General features: G+C 35.9%; 1 protein-coding gene across 3 annotated transcripts in view; it reads left to right on the forward strand.

Moving 5' to 3' along the window:
• Positions 1-20,810, forward strand: part of LOC139687112 (protein argonaute-2-like) — a 58,569-nt gene that overhangs the window by 12,542 nt on the left and 25,217 nt on the right. For all 3 annotated transcript variants that reach the window (XM_071584229.1, XM_071584228.1, XM_071584230.1), the window contains exons 4-8: positions 393-498; positions 7,540-7,730; positions 10,225-10,358; positions 13,244-13,369; positions 18,501-18,591. In XM_071584229.1, the coding sequence (XP_071440330.1) occupies positions 393-498; positions 7,540-7,730; positions 10,225-10,358; positions 13,244-13,369; positions 18,501-18,591 (648 nt within the window). The remainder of the gene's footprint in view (positions 1-392; positions 499-7,539; positions 7,731-10,224; positions 10,359-13,243; positions 13,370-18,500; positions 18,592-20,810) is intronic.

Below are 20,810 nucleotides of genomic sequence, written 5' to 3' on the forward strand. Positions count from 1 at the left end.
ACCAAAATAGGATTGTGTTAAATTTTGGTTTGCGCCTTTGAATGCATGTACCGACACATTCCCCAACTTAGGTTGTGAAAAGTGCTCCATTTTTATGTTGACATGGGAAACATTTCAGACAACCCTTATATTTTCAAACCTTAGTGATAACTTGCGAGTGAATTTCATAACCTACAGTGCTATCAGTTTAATGTGGTGCATGTGAAAAATTTTATCTGGTCATTCCACTCTTTCTGGACTTCAACACTTCAGCTGAGGAAGTGGTGTACCATAAAAAACATTTTCTCTAGGGAAATGATCATGTCTTTTACATAGTAGTACTAAAAGTGTTCAGTAGGAACCGAATAATGGATGTAGTTGAGCTAAAAGTGTTTTTTTTTGCAATATTTCAGGCCAGTTATGGTAGAAATTCAGAGGCAATGCTATCCAAAGCGATTCCCAGCTTTTGATGGCCGCAAAAACTTGTTCAGTGCAGGATTTCTGGATTTTGGAAATGAGGTAAGTGAAGTACGAGATACATCAAGGGCTTCATGCCTGATGGGCCTATCCACTTTTTACAGTACAAGTCTATAATAATAAGTCATTGTATAAGACAAGACCCGGGCTTACTTAAAAGTTTTTTATTTTGCACATGAAAAGGTTGGCTATAGTATTTAATGTTTCAGTTTTGTACTAAATATGCTTTCCCATTATTGTTTACCCCACATTCACCACCCCTGAAAATTTGATATTCTCCTTTAAGACTGGCAAATACATAAGTTTGCCATGCTACAAATAAGTTCATAGCAGCGCTGCCCTACGCCGCATTATTTTATTTGGATGATGAATATGTATTTGTGTCATTTGATTTTTCCTGGCTACATGATTGGTTTAGCTTTCTGAGGAAAATGTGTTCTGTTATTCACCTGAATTGATTCTAATGAATGAGCTGTGTTCTTGTGAAACTATAATTTCACCCTCTTAAAAATGGGTGAAAAACTGAAAAAATTTCATTTCTGTTTCTGAAAACCATGAAGTAATCGCAAGGAATGGAAAAGGAGTGTGTCCGTGTATGTCTACATTTCTGTTTATATCACAACCATATTTTCCACATATTACGGTGTTGTGTTTATCAATTATCTATGCCATGTCATGCTACCTTAAGTGCAGATAATGGAGAGTTTGCTTTGTATAATGTTTACTTTTTTCCTGCACCTGCTCTTATTTTACTTTTACTTAACAGTTCCCCTGTATTCTTCCATGTACTATGCTCCCCACAAGGGGCAACCCTGTCCCAAACAAATGCCCATGAACAGCCAATGATTGGCACCGCAGGCTATACTTCCATTTCTTTTACCCCCCATCTACACCAAACGTTCTTCAACTTCTTTTACCATCACTTTCCCTCCAACTCTCTGCTCAACCTCCTCCCCCACCCTTCAGGTATGCAGGGTGTGGCGGTTATTTTTTGGGCAAATTTCAAAATTTGAATATCCTGCCATATCGTAGTTCTGCTGTAGGTTGCGATTGGCGTTCTTGAAAGCTATAAGCATCTGGTAAAAAGTCCTAACCTCAAAATGGCCGAGGTGTTACGTACAAGTTCAAAGTAAAATTTAAGAGCCACTATTATTGAAAGTGTTAAAGCTGGGCGTTTGCCTATTGAAATAGTTCGATTCTTTGGGTGCTCCAGATCAACTGTTTACGATGTTGTGGCAAAGTATAATGCTTCAGAAAAGTCTGGGGAAGGTTTCGCTAACATGGCAAGGAAACCTCATTTGAGGAGGCGCTGATTTCAGAGGGATTTTGCAAATTTTTGTGAATTTACAAATTTTGATGAATGTTGTGTTGCTGTGGATTGTAACTGTGGCCTCGAGTAGACAAGACATCTTTCAACAGGACGGTGCACCAGCTCGTATGAGTCATTTAGTCCAAAACTGGCTCTCAGATAACATTGACATGTTCTGGTCAAAGGAGTTCTGGCCCCCGAATAGCCTGGACTTGAACCCCCTCGACTATTATGTTTGCAGCATAGTCAGAAAAGTTACCAATAAGACAAAGCACCCTAACATCACATCTCTACGCACTGCTATCGTAGCAGCATTTGTGAATATGGACTGCGCTGTTTCAAAGAGTGCATGCGATCGATTCATGAAAATGCTTACAAGTGAGAGGCGATTATGTAGAGAAGTGAGGTAGGTTTGTAGCTAACTAAAAGTGCCAATAAAATGTTTCACATGAGAATATTTTTCCTGTGACCAAACGGTCCTTACATTATGAGTGTGCCTCATATAATTTTCTTTGAAAAAATCTTGTATATAATTTTTTTTGGCATGGAACGCATTATTTAGCCAATTTTATATGCTGATGACACTAACGTAATTGTATCAGCACCATCGTTAAACAACTTGACCTTGACAGCAGCTAGAGTTTCCGAACTTCTTTGTGAATGGTGTTCACAAAATTCTCTGAAACTCAACCCTGACAAGTCTGGACTCATATACTTCTCTAATAAAAATAAAGCCCCTGCTTCATTGGCCATTGACCTAGGGGGAACGTGTGTACCTCAAATTTCTAGATCCAAGTTTTTGGGAGTTGTTATAAATAAAAATTTATCATGGGATGAACACATATGCAATCTTCGTAGCAGGTTAAATTCCATTTGCTTTCTTATTAGAAGTATTAGGAAATCTGTAAGCCTTGATATCTTACTTTCAATTTATTACGGAGAATTTTATTCTTTAATTATCTATAGTAATCTGTTCTGGGGTTCTTCCCCTCATTCTGATTCAATTTTTAAAGCTCAAAAATGTTTAATACGATTAATATGCAATGCTCCCTACAATGCACCTTGTCTTTCCTTCTTCAAAAGGTTAAATATTCTGACTGTTCCATGTATTTACATTTATGTCGTATGCATTTTCGCTAAAAGTAATTTATCCAATTATATGACAAATGACAACGTTCATTGCCACCAAACCAGGGCCTGCAGAGACCTGCATCAAACTTATTGCAGGACTTTAAATACATCCCTGGGGCCTAAATCAATGGGCCTCCTTGCACTGAACAGGCTCCCTTACGATTTTAAGTACGTAAAGGATCCAGTCCTGTTCAAAAAGAAATTAATATCATTTTAAAGGAAAGAACAGTTTTATTCTGTAATGGAATTCATGGAGAAAAAATAACCATACTGAATATGGAATATATTTTATGCAAAAAATTTATTATTGTGTCATGCTTTTCTGAATTTCATCATTGTTTAACATCTATATGTACATATGACGTGTCCTATACACTTATCTGATGTATCTATTACACTGTGTCAGTGTCTTCTGGGCAAATAAAGATTATTATTATTATTATATTTTACATTAATTTATGTTCAGAAAATTGTATCACTAAACAGATGTTTTACTTTAAAAAAAAGATTGCAGAAAGAAATATGCCCATTGTGCAAGATTTCACCGTATACCATTCTTTCCATATCCTTAATGTCATAATATTTCTGTTCAAGCCATATTTCCTTAGCTTTATGTTTGCTTTCCTCAATCATTGTTCATTTCCTGCACATTTTTTCTTTTCTACCCTACTAAGTCCCCTATTCTAGTTTTATATATTTTTTCCATCCATTTCCATCAATATTTCTGTTGATAACCAAGGTTTCTTTACTCTTTTTCCATCATACTATCCAATTTTCTTTTCTACTCTTCTTGTCATTTTTATTTTTCCCATACCTCTCCTACATTTTCATATTCTCTTTCCTCTACTTTTTCGAGATTCTATTTCCTCTCTTCTTTTGGCTTTTCAATTTTCCAAAATGTTATTCTCTTCTCAGTCATTAGTAACACGTGGTCATTAGAGATGTCAGTACCTGATAAATCCTTTGATTTCTTTGCAGTATTACAATACCCATCCTCTTTGACTCGTTGTGCATGGATGATCAGAATTCTTGTTATTTAAATCCCAACCGTTTCTGACAGATAACGCGAATTCTCATCATTTTGGAGCATTGTTTTAAACTTAAAATCAACATTATTTACATGTTTGGTGGTAATTTTTCATTTGCTTTTCATTATTTAATAAGAACCGTCGCAACTTAATTTTTTATTTCGTTAAGTAATTTTGATAGTATAAGCTGTTTTACTCTACTAAAGTCCCTGATGGTTTTTTCTGTAATGCCATGCAACTTCAGCTTCAACAGCTTTAGATTTATTTGTCGTCCCTCTTCATTTTGGAGGCAATATTTTTTCATCTCTTCCTTGGGTATCCCAATGTCTTGCCTCATTATTTGTTGAATGTTTATCCACATGGCCCTAGCTGAGGTATTGGCCCGGGACCTTATCTCTATTGCCTCAAGGACCATTTCCTCGCCAGCGAATTCTACTCCCATCTAATGGAATGAACTCTCAACTCCATCCACATAAACATTCATCTTGAAAGTGAAGAGGGGGCCAATAATGAATTGTCCTTAGTTATTTTATGGCTCCAGTCAGTTCCTTCTCCGTGTGTCTTGAGCAGTTTGTTACCTCGAATGCCGGTGGATTGTGATTTTGGTGTTAAGCTTGTCTTGCAAGAGGGTTTTCTCAACCCGTATTTTTTAAAAATATTTTTAAGGAATATTCCATATAATGGCATCTCATAGAAAAGGTAGTTTTTGCAAGGAAGCAATTTTATTAGATCTGTGCGCCAATGACTTGTCAGATGTGCCATTAGAGAATGACGTAGAGAGCAACGAGAGCAGAAGTGATTCCGATATTTTAGTGAAGGTCAGAAATAGAAAATCCACTCCTCTCTCGATTAGTGAAAGTGACTTCAATAAGATCACCACCAATGAAGACAATACCTCACCAGGAATCTCTACTACAACCATCAGGTTAAAGAGTTAAAACCCTACTTTAAAACTCCACCGAAATGGAGGGTTAAAACCCATTTTAATACCCCAGTACACAACATGTTAAAATATAGAGTTTTTGGTACCAAGCTCGCTTCTCTGGTGAAATCCATTTATATCCCCTTTGATGGTTGTTGAACTGTGTGACATATGAAAGTTTCCTGTCAAAATTCAATCAGTCCCATTACCTCTTTCCTTTGTATCACCTAGACCAAACCTGCCCACCACCCTCCTTTTTCTTTCTCTTTCACAACAGTATTCCAATCACTCGTAGCTATATTATAGCAGTCAACTTCATCCTCCAGAACGTTTGCTATGTACTCTTACTTACATATCTCTGATATTCCTCCACATATGTTGATGTGGGCATGTACGCTTGTGTTTTGAGCAAGCTATTCAACTGCATTCCAACCTCAGTGACACTAGCCTTTCGTTTATTTATAGTGCTTTCTGCACTATTATTCCTATTCTCTTGCCAACCACAATTTCTACCCCAACTTTTCCTTTCTTAACACCTGAATAAAAAGAGTAATCCCTACACTTCGCATCTCACCATGTCCTTCCTATCTCACCTGACTCTGCCCTTTGACATTCGTATTATTTTTCTTTATTTCCATCTTCAGATTTACTAATTTTTCAGCCTATAGTAGGGTCTTCTAATTCCTTATGTATTCCCTTTTGTTTATGTTGATACACTTGCTGCTTCCCCCGTGGATCTTAATGGGAAGTCTTTTTTTACTGCGAAACATTTAACAAAAGAAGAAGACATCATGATGCCTACCAAGGAATAGGATATCTTGAAGATCTTGAACCTCTTTAATGGGGTCAAATTTTTTATCAGTCACTCACCTGGTGGGGTTTTTACTCTGTGGATAAAAAATTTATTTTTAATTGGAATATATTGTTATTGAGGGAAATTAAAAAAAAAATTTTTTGCTCATTGTCTATTAACATAAACAATATTTTAATGATAATTTGCTTATTTCATTCTTTTTTCATACAATTAAGTTGAAAAAAATGGATCCTTACCAATACGGAAATTTCTTCACTATTGAGCCCCTATGAATGTTGTTTGTTCTAATGTTTATTTACACTATGTATACACTTTCATTTCTATCCTAGTACTGCACTTGAGTATGGTACGTGTGGAAGCACAGAGATGCTCCGAGTGCAAAGTTGCACTTTTTGCAGCAGTAAATTTTTACCCTCCACTGCTTATGTGACTAACACGCTATACATCCCTACCTGATAATCACAATACTGGGTCTAATTTACAACTCTTTCTCCGCACTTTGGAAATTGTTCCTCAGCATTTGTTTAGTAATCGATAAATAAGATCCAAACAGTAATTCAAATGATTTTCCTTCTAGCCACCAAATTCTATGAAAGAAGCAAAAAAATAAGAGTTCTATTAACTATAAGCTATACACAGATGGAAAGTTAGATGAAATAATAACACACTAACTAAAAGGTTTCCATAACTCAAAAACTACTCCCTGCAGAAGGTGCGATGATGGATGCTGTGAATGAAGAGCACATCCAGGGTCAAATAATTCAAGACCAGGGTATCACAAGTTAGGAGCACCTAGTAATAGGTAACACACGTCTATCTGCCACACGGAAGATTTGAAATTTCGAATAATTTAGTAGTCAACACGAAAGGCTCAAGGCTCTAATGTCCACGTAAATAAGAGAGGAAATCAAAGAAAATTCAAACGCTCGAAGTACGTCCGTAGCTGTTTGAATAAAGGAACTCTAAGGTACACAACAAAAACACATCCATCTACCAAATATACACATCAAAACTAAATCCACTGCTGTAAGAAAAGTGACCAAGGTTATTTGATAGAAAAAGTAATATAAAGGGTCCCTTTGTTTCGAAAAGACTATAAAACTTTCACAAAGGTAAAGAACTCCTCTGCATCTACTGCTAACACCATCAAGTTGAAAAAATTTTTAATAAATGGCAGACCATGCACAACCTACATCCGAAAGACTGCGTCTATAGACGCATTCCCCAGAGAGAGAAAAATAATTTTGAGTGGCGCATCTATGGACGCTCTTCTCATTTCGGTTCCACTGCGGGTGCCCATCTAAAGCCATCCTACCCATTAAAGGGGTTAATTCAGTGGGTTATCTTTTGCCTTGGTCTGGCTGCATGTTGCTTGAAAGGTTTTATTTTTCTGTTGCCTTGCTGATTGAATGAATGTTTCTGGTTGTTTTCATTGTTCAGCTTTTTTAATCGACAGTATTTCAATCCTTAGATTGGTTTACTGTATTCCTCGATTCTTCTTGATTCATTGTTAATTCCCTCATCCTGTTACACCTTTTCTGTTTTATGCCCTTCATAATTTGTTCGTATATAGTTTTGGAATGAATTTTTTAAAATGGAAAGCATTCTGATTGCTCTCCAATTGAGCTTTTCTTTTGATTGTGGTGTGCTCTCTCCTCTTTGATGTATTCATCAATATTCTGGTTCTTTCTTCAAAATGTCACAATGTTAGTAACTCTTAAGTAACAATAGTGCCCCATTATCTTTCCTGTGGTTGACTAGTGATGATTGTTTATATCAGTAGTAGGAATTGATTTCAACTGCCATTTCATGTACCAAAAATATGATCTGAGTTAGAGATGCTAAAATGTTATTTATTTATTTATTTATTTATTGATAGATGTCAAAAACTGTTAAAATTCCTGATGAAGAACGAAGAAGTGAAATTGAATTTAAAGTTACAATCAAATATGCTACAAGAATTAACATGTCGCTTCTTAATAATTACATGACTCATGGTAGATCAATAGACATGCCTCAGCAACAGATTCAAGCTGTAGATGTGATTCTACGCAGTGCTCCTTCATTACGGTAAGTATTAATAATAAACAATAATTTGATTAAAATTAAGCATTTTTTATTTGTTGTACTAAAGTTCAGTTGTTGCTCTTTGAAAATATATCTAGAGAATAATTATTGGTTATTAGCTATCGTGCGATAATAGTTCAGAGGTAATGTTTTCGTGGAAACTGCAATACTGTTGCATTGCATGCATGAGTATATTTAGTAGCCTCATTTTTTGTCCCTTTGAATATGACCACCTAAATTTAATGATAATTTTTGTATTCCTACCTACAATCCCTGAAATTAGTGATATTGTTATGATTTTCAATTTTTTAAAACAAAATTTGATGGAATAGCTACCATAATAAAATATCCAAAATTCCTGTTCATCAGAGTATATGCAAGTGATATATCATTTGGTTTCACTCATTGTCTGCTGCATCATTATAGTTTATTTCTTATTGTTTTTCTCTCTTGCCAATGACTTGTTTGTCTTACCTTACCTTACTTTTGGAAAATTATTCCTTCAATAATTTTAACTTTGTCAAATTTTCTCACCTATTTTATAAAATCTTCCATTTTTACAACAAATGTTCTCTTGTTGGCCAATAGAAGAACTGTATAGTAAAGAACTTATACCAACAATGTTAGACATAGAAGAGGAATGTGACGTTGAGGAAGATAGCTTAGATCCAGGCATACTGGATGATGGGATAGAAAGGGCATTAAGGAAGATGAAACTAAATAGGGCCGTCGGGGTGGATAACATTCCTCCAGAACTACTAAAAGCTTTGGGAAAAGGTAGAAGGAAGAGTCTACATAGACTAATCCATAGCATGTATGAAGAAGGAATCTGGCCAGAATATTTTGTGAGATAAGAATTAGATCCTATTCTGAAACTGTAAAATGCTATATGATGTGAGGACTACAGAACCATAAGTTTGATATCCCACGCAGCTAAAGTTGTTCTCAGGATCATCAACAAAAGGATAGAGAGTAGGGAAAATGATTACTTAGGAGATGATCAGTTTGGGTTTAGGAAGGGGAGAGGTACACGTGATGACACTGCAGTAATGAGATTACTAATCGAGAGGAATATAGAACACAATCAGGAAGTATTTGCCTGTTTCGTACATTTTGAAATGGCTTTTGATAGAATGAATTGGAAAAATTAATTAATATATTGCAGAAAATAGGAATAGATTGGAGGGACTGGAGGCTAATCCTCTACCTGTACATTTCTCAGACTGCTCAGGTGCAAGTGGGGAACTGAGAGTCTGGATGGGCATCGTTAGGAAGAGGTGTAAGGCAGGTTTGCCCATAATCACTGGTGCTGTTCAATGTATATGTGGAGGAAATGATTAAAGCAGCATGGGGAGAACTGGAGGTAGGAATAAAAGTGGGCGGGGAATTCGTAAAAATCAGTTAGGTTTGCTGATGACCAAGCTCTAGTTCGCCAGTCAGCCAAGGGGTTGCAAGCATTGCTGAGTGAATTGGAAATTCAGTGTGACAGGTGTGGGATGAGAATCAATATTAATAAAACAAAGGTTATGCGATTTTCCAGAAAGAAAAAGGCTAAAAAATAGGAGGGCAAAAACTAGAGCAGGTAGAACAGTTTACATGTCATGGAAGTGTTTTGGACCAACATGGTCAAAGTAATAGGACGTAAGGAGAAGAATTGCGCTAGGTAAAGAGGCTTTCACAAGGAGGAGGGAGTTGATGACAGGGACGTTGACTAAGAATGTTAAGAAAAGACTCATAAAAATTTTGATGTGGAGCTATGTACGGCGCAGAAATGTGGTCACTGAAGCAATAGTTGATATGGAGTGTGATTTTGTACAGTGCTAAAACATTGTTTTTAAAGTAGGATGATAGGCATAGATTGAAGACTTTTTATACCTGGGTGTGAAGAAAGATGAAGTATTAGTAGTTTAAGGGGAGGCAACCGACAGCTGAGGTCATTTGTGCCGTTAGGGTTGGACAGGAAAGGATGCAGGGTGTAGAGAAACCTGGCATTGGTATTAGCCTATTCTTAACGAAAGGTGCCAAGGAGTCTGCAGCTTAATATCCCATCTGACGGACAGCATACTTACTCAAAGTGCCCTCCACAAAGCACCTCAAGAACAGATATGGATACCATTGAACAATTCCGCTGCCACGACCCAGTTTCTCTGGGTGGGAAGCATTTTCATTGTTTACTGTAATATGACTTAGTTCAGCTTTAAGGAGCTGGAAGTTTAGATTTTAAAAGTGTAGAAAACAAAGTTATTTCTGTAGAATTTTTTCTCCAATTCATAGGAATGCAGGAGATGTTGCTACTGGTAGTAATAGTAATGTAATGATCTGCTAATGTGCATTCAAATAAAGGAATTTTACTGTATAAAAATCATTTTCCTTGATAGTTTTAATGAATGTTATTAGCCAATTACTACAGTTAAATTGAAAATAAGGAATGGGGAGGAAATTTATCATTTAGATGCTTAGTGCAGCATAAATACTCATTTATTTTCTTCATTAATAGGTTTGTTCCTGTTGGACGATCTTATTTTACACCACCACAAGGAACTGCCTATGACTTGACTGGAGGCATGGAACTTTGGTTTGGTTTCTACCAAAGTGCTATTCTTGGATGGAAACCTTATGTTAATGTGGATGGTAAGTTATTGTATTCTTTTCATTACCCTGCAAGCCACTGCTTGGGTGTGTGGCAGGGTGGGATTACATTCTAGACTAATTTTAACCCAAATATTTTCCCCCCAGCGCGGTCAGACAACATCATTCCAATCCCTTAATATTCGTGGAAAAATGACATCTTAAATTTATCTGTTGTACAATGAATTTCATCATCTAAGGGCAAAGAACAACTATTTCAAGAGTAACCAAGTTTATTGAAATGCCTTTTTTACCCTTCATTGTAACTGTTGAAAATTGAGAAAAACCATCCAGTTTAGCAATTGACTGAAGTGTTGGAGAAAATTTACCATCCTCTTCCTCAAGACACCCCAAGTTGTATCTTATGACTTGAGATTTTATATTATTAATGGTGCTTTGGATATCTGAATTTTTGTCGTAGGATTATGTTTTTATGGCACTTGTCTGGGGTGGGGATTTTATTGCAAATTATTGGTTAATAGGGCTTTAGGGGTGGGACATTTTGTGTAGAAAGGATAATTTTTGTTGGTAAGATAACATTGTAATTTATTTTTTGTGATCTAATGTTGAAAATGTGTAGTGTTCTAGATGAATATAGATGTAGAAGGGAAGGGTGGTGCTGAAATTGAAAAATGAATTCAATGGAGAAAGTTTGTTTTGATATGAAAGTATTAAGCAAATGCTTTGATCCAAGGGAGGATGTCATCAATGCTGTGGGTTCAGAAAAGTGATGTAAGGGTCTGGCCAGAAAGGGAAGTGTATTATGGGTGACCCATGAACAGGTGATATATACTGGTGCCATTCATAAGCCCATGGAAGTGCCCTTTTTCTTACAGAAGGAATGTGCACATTCATTGAAAACAATTTCCTTGTAATAAGTTCTTTTTGTCCATATTAACTCAAAATTTAGTATTCACACACCTCAATATTCTATATTCATAAATATACCCCCCATTTGGGCATTGCCAGCCAATAGTTAATTAGGTAATCACAATTAAATATTGCAACAAAGTGTTTAGCTGGCTGATGTCATGTCATAATGATGTAAATAATGACTAATTTAAGGAATTATTTTTTAATCCAGTTGCAATTTTAATGCTTTTTATTGCAAGGATTGCAGGCTTAATGCTGTCTGGGGCTTGATTGTTGTTCAGAGTTATGGTTTTGTTGTTAAACCTTGTAATTATTGATAGCAGATTTTTCTCAATTTCTTCATCTTTCGGAGGCTAGATTTGAGCTTCATATCTTTTGTTTTTCTTGCGTTGTTATTCCTTTTTTCATTTCTTTCTCGTGTATCAATTCTTTACTGCGATCAATTATCATTGAGTTTTGTGACAAATATCATAGCAGCAAGCTTAACACAATTTTTTTTTGTTAGGAGGATCATTCAAAACAGCTACCCTTAACTTTATTTGCATTTTATGATGCCCTTAGGAAAAATTACGCATGAAACATTTGCTTTGGCATTTGTGACCTAAGCTAATTTAAAGTTTTCATTGTTATTAAGGTGCATATGCATCTCCCTTAGCAGTGCCGGCATTAAAATAAAATGCCAAAATTGTAGAAACAAAAGAAAAACACTGTCAAAATGCGGAAAAAAACAATGAAATGAAGACTAAACGTGCCTGCTGGAATGGAATGAAATTTAAAGTGCCAAAGCCTGCAAAAATAAATGTCAAAATTAGTAAAAAAATAAAGTAACTAAGCTGAAGGCAATTGCTGTATTTTCTGGCCCTCAAGACACACCATGAGAAACACTCAAATGTTAAGGGTAGGAATCGGGAAAAATACTTGATTTGGACAGAAAAGGATGGAAGTATTTTGATGTGAACACTAAAATTGAATTATTAGATTAAAAAATTAGCAGCGGGGCGATATATCTGTTAGTCCAACAAATAAAAGTTTCATAATGGCACCACATGTGAGATTTAACTACACACACTGTATTGTATACGTTTAAGATTTATTTGGGTATTCTTATAGGAAGTACTTTCAATGAAACATTAAAAGTCATATTTTTTACTACTGACTCAAGACGGTATCATTATCAAACTTTTTCATGTAGGCAACTATTTTTTAACCTGATGCAGAGAAAAAGTACTTAATAGTAAGTATTTTTCTGGTAATATATTGAAGTTATACCCGTATGCCCCTATCCTATAAGATGCAGCCTGATTTTAGAGCACACTTTGGAGTAAAAAAAGTGCATCATATGGTCTGGGAAATAGTTGTGGACTGGGTTTGAACAGTTGATCTACAGCCAATAACCAAGGCCATGGTCCCAGAACGTTGGACACTTTTTGCAACATTTAAACATATTATCTCGGAAACCATTGGCCATCCATGCCCTGAATGGTGTGCAATGATGCAATAAGCAATGATGTTACAAATTCACAAAGATTAATAATCATCAAATTATAATACAAGGTACAAATTCACATGCTGTGAAAGTTTTCTTTTGTATTTTAAATAAACATTTACAAGAGGTCCAGTTTGAGTAATTCTGACTTTTGTGAGTCAAAGAGTGGCAGTATTGGGAATGTTAATTAATATTGGTGAGCAGTCACCTTGCCAAACAATTGAGAAAAAATGTGTTTTAAAAAGTTTTCAAAGATGTTTCATCTTGCCTTGTAATTTTGCATATTAGTTCCTAAAAAAAACTAATGACTTTGATTACTAATTGTGGAATGAATTCATATTTATGGCTTTTGCTATATGGAGAGGAGATTTGTAATTCAAGACAAAGTATTCATTGTGTGTGTGAGTCAGTGGGCATAATTTTGGTGAAGGTAGGAGAGTACCAAAAGTTGTGCACGTAATCATTATTGTTAGTGTTAACCATAAATTTTTATCTTAATTGCTGATTAAAAAAGTGTTTTTTTTTTCAGTTGCTCATAAAGGGTTTCCAAAGGCTCAAAGTTGTGTGGACCTAATACGGGAATTATTGCCACGATGTCAACCAAATTCATTTATTGATCCAAGGGATGTGGAAGTTTTGAAAAAGTATCTGAAAGGTAATTAATTTAATTTTTAACTTTAGGCCTAATAACATTGATAAGAAACACATACATAATACCAAGGATAAAGCAATTCGTGGCTCATGGCTTGGTACCATTACCTACAAAAAATAAGCCTTTAATTTTTCTTAACTTTTAATTTACAAAATCATTAATTAGTTCCCAGGCCTGTACAGTGTACGAGGGTAATCCCAGAAGTATTATTGTTTTGGGAATTAAAATTCTTGTAATATTATTATTATTATTATTACTTTTTATTTGCCCAGAGATCACAATACAAAAATACCAGGTGGGTGGTGTATGTATGTGATATAAGGCACGTCAAAGAGGAGCAAAGACACAGGCTCAATTAAGATGCATAAAAGAAAAATGATGCTCATAGTTTCATAAGTGTTTGGTTCAAACCCATTAACATTGGCTGTGACAAGCACATGCAATATCAAATTCAGGTTTTACTTCTATTGAATATTGTGGAGAGGAGTAAGCTTACAAGGATCATCTCAAAAGTACCCAACCCGACAAAGAAAACACAAAAATTTTGGAAAAAAATTTATAGTTTTCAACATCACAGTCTCCTTTCAGCTCTGTACACTTTTCGCAGTGATGTTCAGTAAGTTTGATACCCTTTGTATGATAAGAACTGTCTTGCTTCTCAAAATAGCCATTAACTGCCGACATCACTTCTTCGTGGTGGGAAAATCTTTGACCACCGAGCCATTTTTTCAAGTTTTTGAACAGAAAATAATCTGAGGGGGGCTAAATCTGGCAAATAGGGTGCATGAGGTGGCAATTCAATCTTTAATTTATGAATTTTAGCCATTGAAATAACGGATTTGTGAGCTGGTGCATTGTCTTTATGAAGCAACACACTCAGCATTCTTAGCGAAATGCAGCCGCTTTTACTTGATTTCTTTGCTCAAACGTCGCAATAAGTTGTCATAATCCTCGCTGTTGATAGTTTTTCCTTTTTCAAGATATTCAATGAAAATTATTCCACGGGAACCCAAAAACCGATGCCATGACCTTGCCTGCAGAGGAAATGATCTTCGCCTTCTTTGGAGCTAGTTCTCCCTTTTGAATTCATTGTTTTGATTGTTCTTTTGTCTCGGGTATGAAGTAATGGCCCCATGTTTCATCCATGAAACAGTGCAATAATTCTCCTTTGTTGCTGTGAAATTTTGCTGAACACTCAATTGAATGTCTTCACGACTCGGGTTTTGCTCGAGTGTGAGCCCATTTTCCTTACAGCTTTCTCATGTCCAAAGTTTCAGTTAATATGCAATACACCGCACTTTTTGAAATGCCTACTATGTCTGCTAGCTTTCACACTTTCAGTTGACTATCATTCAGTATCACTTTGTGGATTTTCTTCACCGTTTCTGGAGTCGTCACCTCATTTGGTTGACCGATGCAATGCTTGTCTTGACAGCTGGTACGGCCTCGTTTAAACTCTGCTACCCAATATTCTCCTGTTGTTAACAAAGAAGGTGACTCACCCAGAGTAGAATCCAGTTCAGCTTTTATATTGGTGTGGCTGAGGCCTTTCAAATAAAAGTATTGTATCACATAGTGATGACCAATTTTCTCCATTTTCACAAATTCACTGAAGACGTTCACTATTAATGGCTGCCAAACAAATACTAAACAACGTAGCGTCTTCAAACGTGAGAGACATATGCTTTATAGAGATATATTTTTCAAACAACTGCCGCCATCTCTAGGTCAGGCCGGGTACTTCTGGGCCTTCCAATGTACAGTAGAATGGCATGATATTATGACGGCTCATGTTCCATGCCCAAATGAATCACTTCAGTGTGTTCATGATGAGTAATCAGCAACGTAGCATCTTCAAACTTGAAACACATGCTTTATGGATTGCATACTTTCTAATACAGTGATAGTTTTCAAACAACCACCGCCATAACTAGGTTAGGCAGGCTGCTTCTGAGCCTTCCCATGTGTTGTAAAGAACAGTCATTTATTTTTAATGGAGTTATGTTGCTTAAATTGCTTCCCCATTACAAAGATTGCATTTAGATGGGATGTATTTATTATATGAATATGGGTATTGTAAGTTCAATAGTTTCAGCCTCAACTTTGTGGAAGTTCATTTTAATAAATGAAAAAGAAACACTTTGTTCCAATCCACCAATTTATAATAAATGAAAAAGAAACACTTTGTTCCAATCCACCAATTTATTACAGGTACGACTAGTTTCGACGCTACGGCGTCATCCTTAGGTACCTGAGGATGACGCCGTAGCGTCGAAACTAGTCGTACCTGTAATAAATTGGTGGATTGGAACAAAGTGTTTCTTTTTCATTTATTATAAATTGGTGGATTGGAACAAAGTGTTTCTTTTTCATTTATGGGTATTGTATGTGATTTGGGTGTTCATCTGTTTGATTCCTGAGAACATTTAGGTTTGTTTTGCCAATTTGGCAAAGGTGTGAACTGCAGGTCATCTGACAGGAAACAGAAAAACACTTCATGTAATTTTTATAGCTAATGATATGAGGGATAATTTAAAAATTAAAATATCAGTCCCTCGAAAAACTAATTGCTTTAATTATCAGTTGTAGAATGAATTCATATTTATGGCTTTTACTGTATGAATTTTGAGAGGAGATGAGATATTCAAGACAAAGTAATCATTGTGTAAGTCAGTGAGCATAGCTATGATAAATGCAGGTGTGTACGAAACACTGTTCTGCATAATCCTTGCTTTCTTTTCAGTCTTTCTGTTCCTCCTCAGATGAGTTATTGTTCTTGATGTTGGTCAAATGGTTGGAGAATTTCTCTTTATTTTCATTTATCAGAATGCAAACAGTTCAGCAACAAAATCTGCCATTTATTTATTTGTTAACATGTTTAATTAACAAACCAAGTGTTGACAGAACTTCGAAATAGGGTAGAAAAATATGAATAATGGAAATGAAATTATTGACTTTGTAATTCCTCACACTTTAATTATAGAACACGACCGAGGTTTTGATGTTGAATGTCATCATCAGGTGGTCCTCCTAGAAGCAAGCTTGGCATATATACCTTCTGATCGGGGAATAGGGGGTTGGTCAGAGAGGGAGGGTGGAGGGGTGTAAAGGTTAAAATATTCCTGGGAAGAAAAGGAGGAGAGAACTACATCTTTCAGTGTCAATGGTTGGCTTGGAAGAGTGGTAGGTCTAAGAGTGGGGAGTGGGAGGGATGCAAAATTTCATTGGCAAGTTCATCCTTGTAACAGACACATTTCAAAATGTCCAACTGCTCCCAATCATCAAGCCTTTGGCCTTTATTTTCAAAATGAATTTTTGTCACAAAGTCACTTTTGTGGTCATTCTCGATGAGGTGCTTCACAAAGAGGGTGTTATGTTCTTATTCTTTACACATGTTTGGTGTTCTTTTATCCTTTCTTTAAATTTTCATCCTGTTTGCCCAATATACTTCATGTTACATTCCGAGCACTTTAATTTATACACTCCACTCCTTATCGGAATCCTATTCTCGTGAACTTTTGGCAGCCCAACTTTATTTTTTTAATTAAGTGTGTGGAGTTAAATAGTCAATAATTTCATTTCAATATGCTATTCAAATTCCATAAATTTATGCTGGAGACAACAAATTTGATAAATACTAGTCATCAAAATAAGGTAAAAATCATCTAGATTTGCAGCAAATAGATTTCAACCTTACTTCTTCATGATGCAATGCATGGCCCTTTGAAATCGAAGGAATTTTTTCCTGAAGCCTACATTTATAGCAAGGGGTGAATTTTTTTCGGTTGACATTGCATCAAAACAAATCTGTTCATATGATATGGTGAAATCTTGATAAAATGTGTGCAACCTATTTAAAGAAGCAATTCTGATTAACAATTATTTTGATGTAATTTGTTTTTCTATTATTTGCAAGTAAGTGAAATCAGTACTAAATCAATAGCTGCTTATTAGAACCACCATGTTAACGTTTTGTCACAAGTGTGTGAGAAAGTGGGTATCATAAAACTTCAAGAATATTTTATGGGCTAGTGGATTTATTTTCACCTACACAGCTACTACATGTATACTTCTTATGCAGTTGTGCTTGTGACAGTTCTTTTGTTTTTTTTGAGATTGCAATTTAAGTCAAACTGCAACCTCAGTGTGGGTTGTAATGAAAATTGCTGGACTCCAAATCAGAAATTATTAGGGGCTGTAAATTTATCTGGTTATCCAAAACCAATGTCTGATAGCAATTTGATGCATGGCTTGTGATGGTGCTCACTATTTTTGCAAAATGAAAGATAAAATTTACTGTGCAGTTCTTCAGGAAGTATGGTCAGTTAAAAAAAAAACACTATTGAAATGCTGAGCATTCATAGAATTTGTTTGTTTCAATTGATTCTTGATTTTTAATGCATATACAAGTGTCATAACTGGTCTGGTGAGAAAACTGGTGGGTATTCAAGTAAAGAACTGGGGGTAAACTGGTGGGAGCTTGAAAATTGATGTCCAATGTGTTCTGATTACTATATAAATCAGATCTGGAAATGGTCACCAGATGGCTATAGTGTGTGCATGCACATTTCGGATAAATTGCTCCGGGTGCTTCAGCCCAAAGAGTGAGGCAGTTGATGTGCACACAAAAAACTTCTAAGTTAGGATGAAAAAATAGAATGAATTCTGATGCGCTGGAATTTGAAGCAAGGATTAAACACCCCAGCACTTCAGATAATAGGTTGTTTCTAATTCCTCAATTTAGTGATACTGTTAGTATTAGTTAGATTAGTGCTAATTTTGGAAACTCAGCAAGAGAAATGTGAAGTAAATTTTTATTAGAATCCAAAAGGAAAAGGGTCCAGGGGATGCATCCTGGCGGACAAGGATTGGGAGGGCCCTTCATAATAGGAATCATTGTTTAACTTTTCTACTATTAGATATGAATTCTTACTTATGGACCTAGAGTTGATGAATATGAAGTGACTCATCATTGATTTTGGGTTCTTATTATATCCAAATTTGAGTGTGTTCATACCCTTGACATGTTACTGTGTAGAAGCAGTATGTTTCTATATGTGCTGAGATATTTTTGTTTTATTTGCTAGGATTTAATTATCTTTATATTTTAAAAGTTCATTTTAAATGTTTACAGGTCTGAAAGTCAACTATGAAATTCCAAATATGCCAAATACCAAAAGGACATACAAAGTAAATAAATTGGTTGAACCTGCTAACAGATACAGGTCAGTATAATAATTATCCATTAATGGTGTGAGATTAATCAAAAATTTTATGATCACATGATATTCAAGTTTCTCCATTTTAACGAAAACATATAAGACGTCTACTGCAACAATACGTGTACACAAATTACTTGAGAGAACAAGTTAAAACTTGTCTTATAAATTAATGACACGTGGACCCAGGCAGGGATCATAAATTGGGGAGAAAGCAATTGAGTTCTGCAGGAGACATGGGTTAGTCATCGCCAACCCTTGGTTTAGACACTACAAAAGATGCAGGTATACATGGAAAATGCCAGGTCACTCAGAAAGGTATCAGTGAGATTATATTCTGGTTATGCACAGGTTTAGGAACGGTGTGGTAAACTCACACAGCTTCCTGGGATTGGATGCAGATACAAAAGACACTATAGGAACCGTTAACGGGAAAAGGACAAATAAACCTTGGACACAGATGAGATGATTAAGAAGATGGATGAGAGAAGAAAATGGAAGAATGTAAACACTGAGTTAGGCAAAATGAATTACAAATAGGTAAATAATAAATTGAGCCGGCAGCAAATGAAGCAAAAGAAGCATGGTTCAAGGTAAAGTGCGAGGATATGGAAAGTTTGCTGAGGAAGGGTGAAATTGGTGCGCTATACAGCTAGGTTAAATCACTATTGGGAAGTAAGGAAGCAAGATCTATGCTAATAGTTAGAGATAAGGTGGCTAAGATAATAGTTGACACAGAAAAAAATCCAAGAAAGATGGAAGGAGTATATAGAAGCGCTGTATGGTGAAAAACTTAGGCCAACAAAGTTACAAGATTTTCTAGATAGAAAAAGGCTAAGCTAAACATTAAAATAGGAGGGCAAAAACTAGAGCAGTTAGAACAGTTTACCTATCTTGGAAGTGTTTTAGACCAACACGGTCTAAGTAATAAGCAGGTAAGGAGAAGAATTGTGCTAAGCAAAGAGGCTTTCACAAGGAGGAGTGAGTTGATGACAGGGGCGTTGAGTAAGGATATTAAGAAAATACTCGTAAAAACTTTGATATGAAGTGAAGGTATGCATGGTGTGGAAACGTGGTCATTGAAGCAGGAGGGTAGACGTAGACTGGAGGCTTTTGAAATGTGGGTGTGGAGAAGAATGGAGAAGGTGAAATGGACAGAGAAGAAAACAAATGAGGAAGTACTTGGTATGGTGGGCGAAGAGAGGGGTGTGTTGGGAGAAGTCCTATGGAGGCAGGAAAGATGGATGAAGGGAGTATTGATTGGCATTGGGATGTTGAAGACTATTAGAAGGGAGAATGTTAGGCAAACGAGGAAAGGGGAGGAACGGAATAGGGATGTTGGAAGGGAGGAAGGAGGTACTCTGAGATGTTAAGTTGGTTGCTGGATTGTGTTTTGTTAGAAGTCACAAAATATTTATTTGGTAGTTGTGTTCATCCAAAAACCTACCATAACTGGTAGATTACCTTATACTAATAGTAATAATAATCGTAGTTTAACTGGAGGTCATGATTGGCATTCTTGAAAGCTATAGGCATCTAGGAAACAGTCATTATCTCAAAATAGCTGGGATGTTATGTACAAGGGCAGAGTATGCAACCTTTTAATTGTTGTCCCTCCACCCTGGACATTCTTTCCAAAGGGATGAACTTTCATCGATAGAAATATATCCCTCAGGTGTGTAGCTCTTTGGAAATTTTCTAATACAATGATCGAAGAAGGATTTATTTTTAGCTACTTTGGGGATACTGGTCCGGTGTCACTAAACGATTTGTTATCTGCAAAATGCAGAAGCTTCAAGAGAAAAAAGCACCTTTTCTCCCTTATCATTTCATAAAAAATGGAGGTTGCCGAGAGCTGGTTGCAGGTAAAATAACTGCTATTAGTGGGGTTATGAATAATACCTGGCAACAGCATCATTGCAAAAAATAACTTCATTTCCTCAGCACTCGTGTCAATCCAGTCTTTATTGTGGCTTGTCCTTCTCATTTTCTGCTGCACATATTTATTGTTTATTTATTGCTGAGCGTACAAATTCGTTTACTGTGCTATATAATTACTTAGCATCTACTCCTAACACCATCAATTTCAAAAAAATTATGCTTGATGGAAGAAGCATGCCCACTATAGATCCAAAAGACCTCTTGTGTATGGATGCTTCTTATGAGGAGCGAAAAATCGTTTCATGTGTTGCATCTATAGATGCTCTTTCCATTACAGAAGTCTC

The sequence above is a fragment of the Hetaerina americana genome, unplaced genomic scaffold (genome assembly GCF_022747635.1).
Source record: "Hetaerina americana unplaced genomic scaffold, ioHetAmer1.1.p SCAF_17, whole genome shotgun sequence".
Classification (NCBI taxonomy): domain Eukaryota; kingdom Metazoa; phylum Arthropoda; class Insecta; order Odonata; family Calopterygidae; genus Hetaerina; species Hetaerina americana.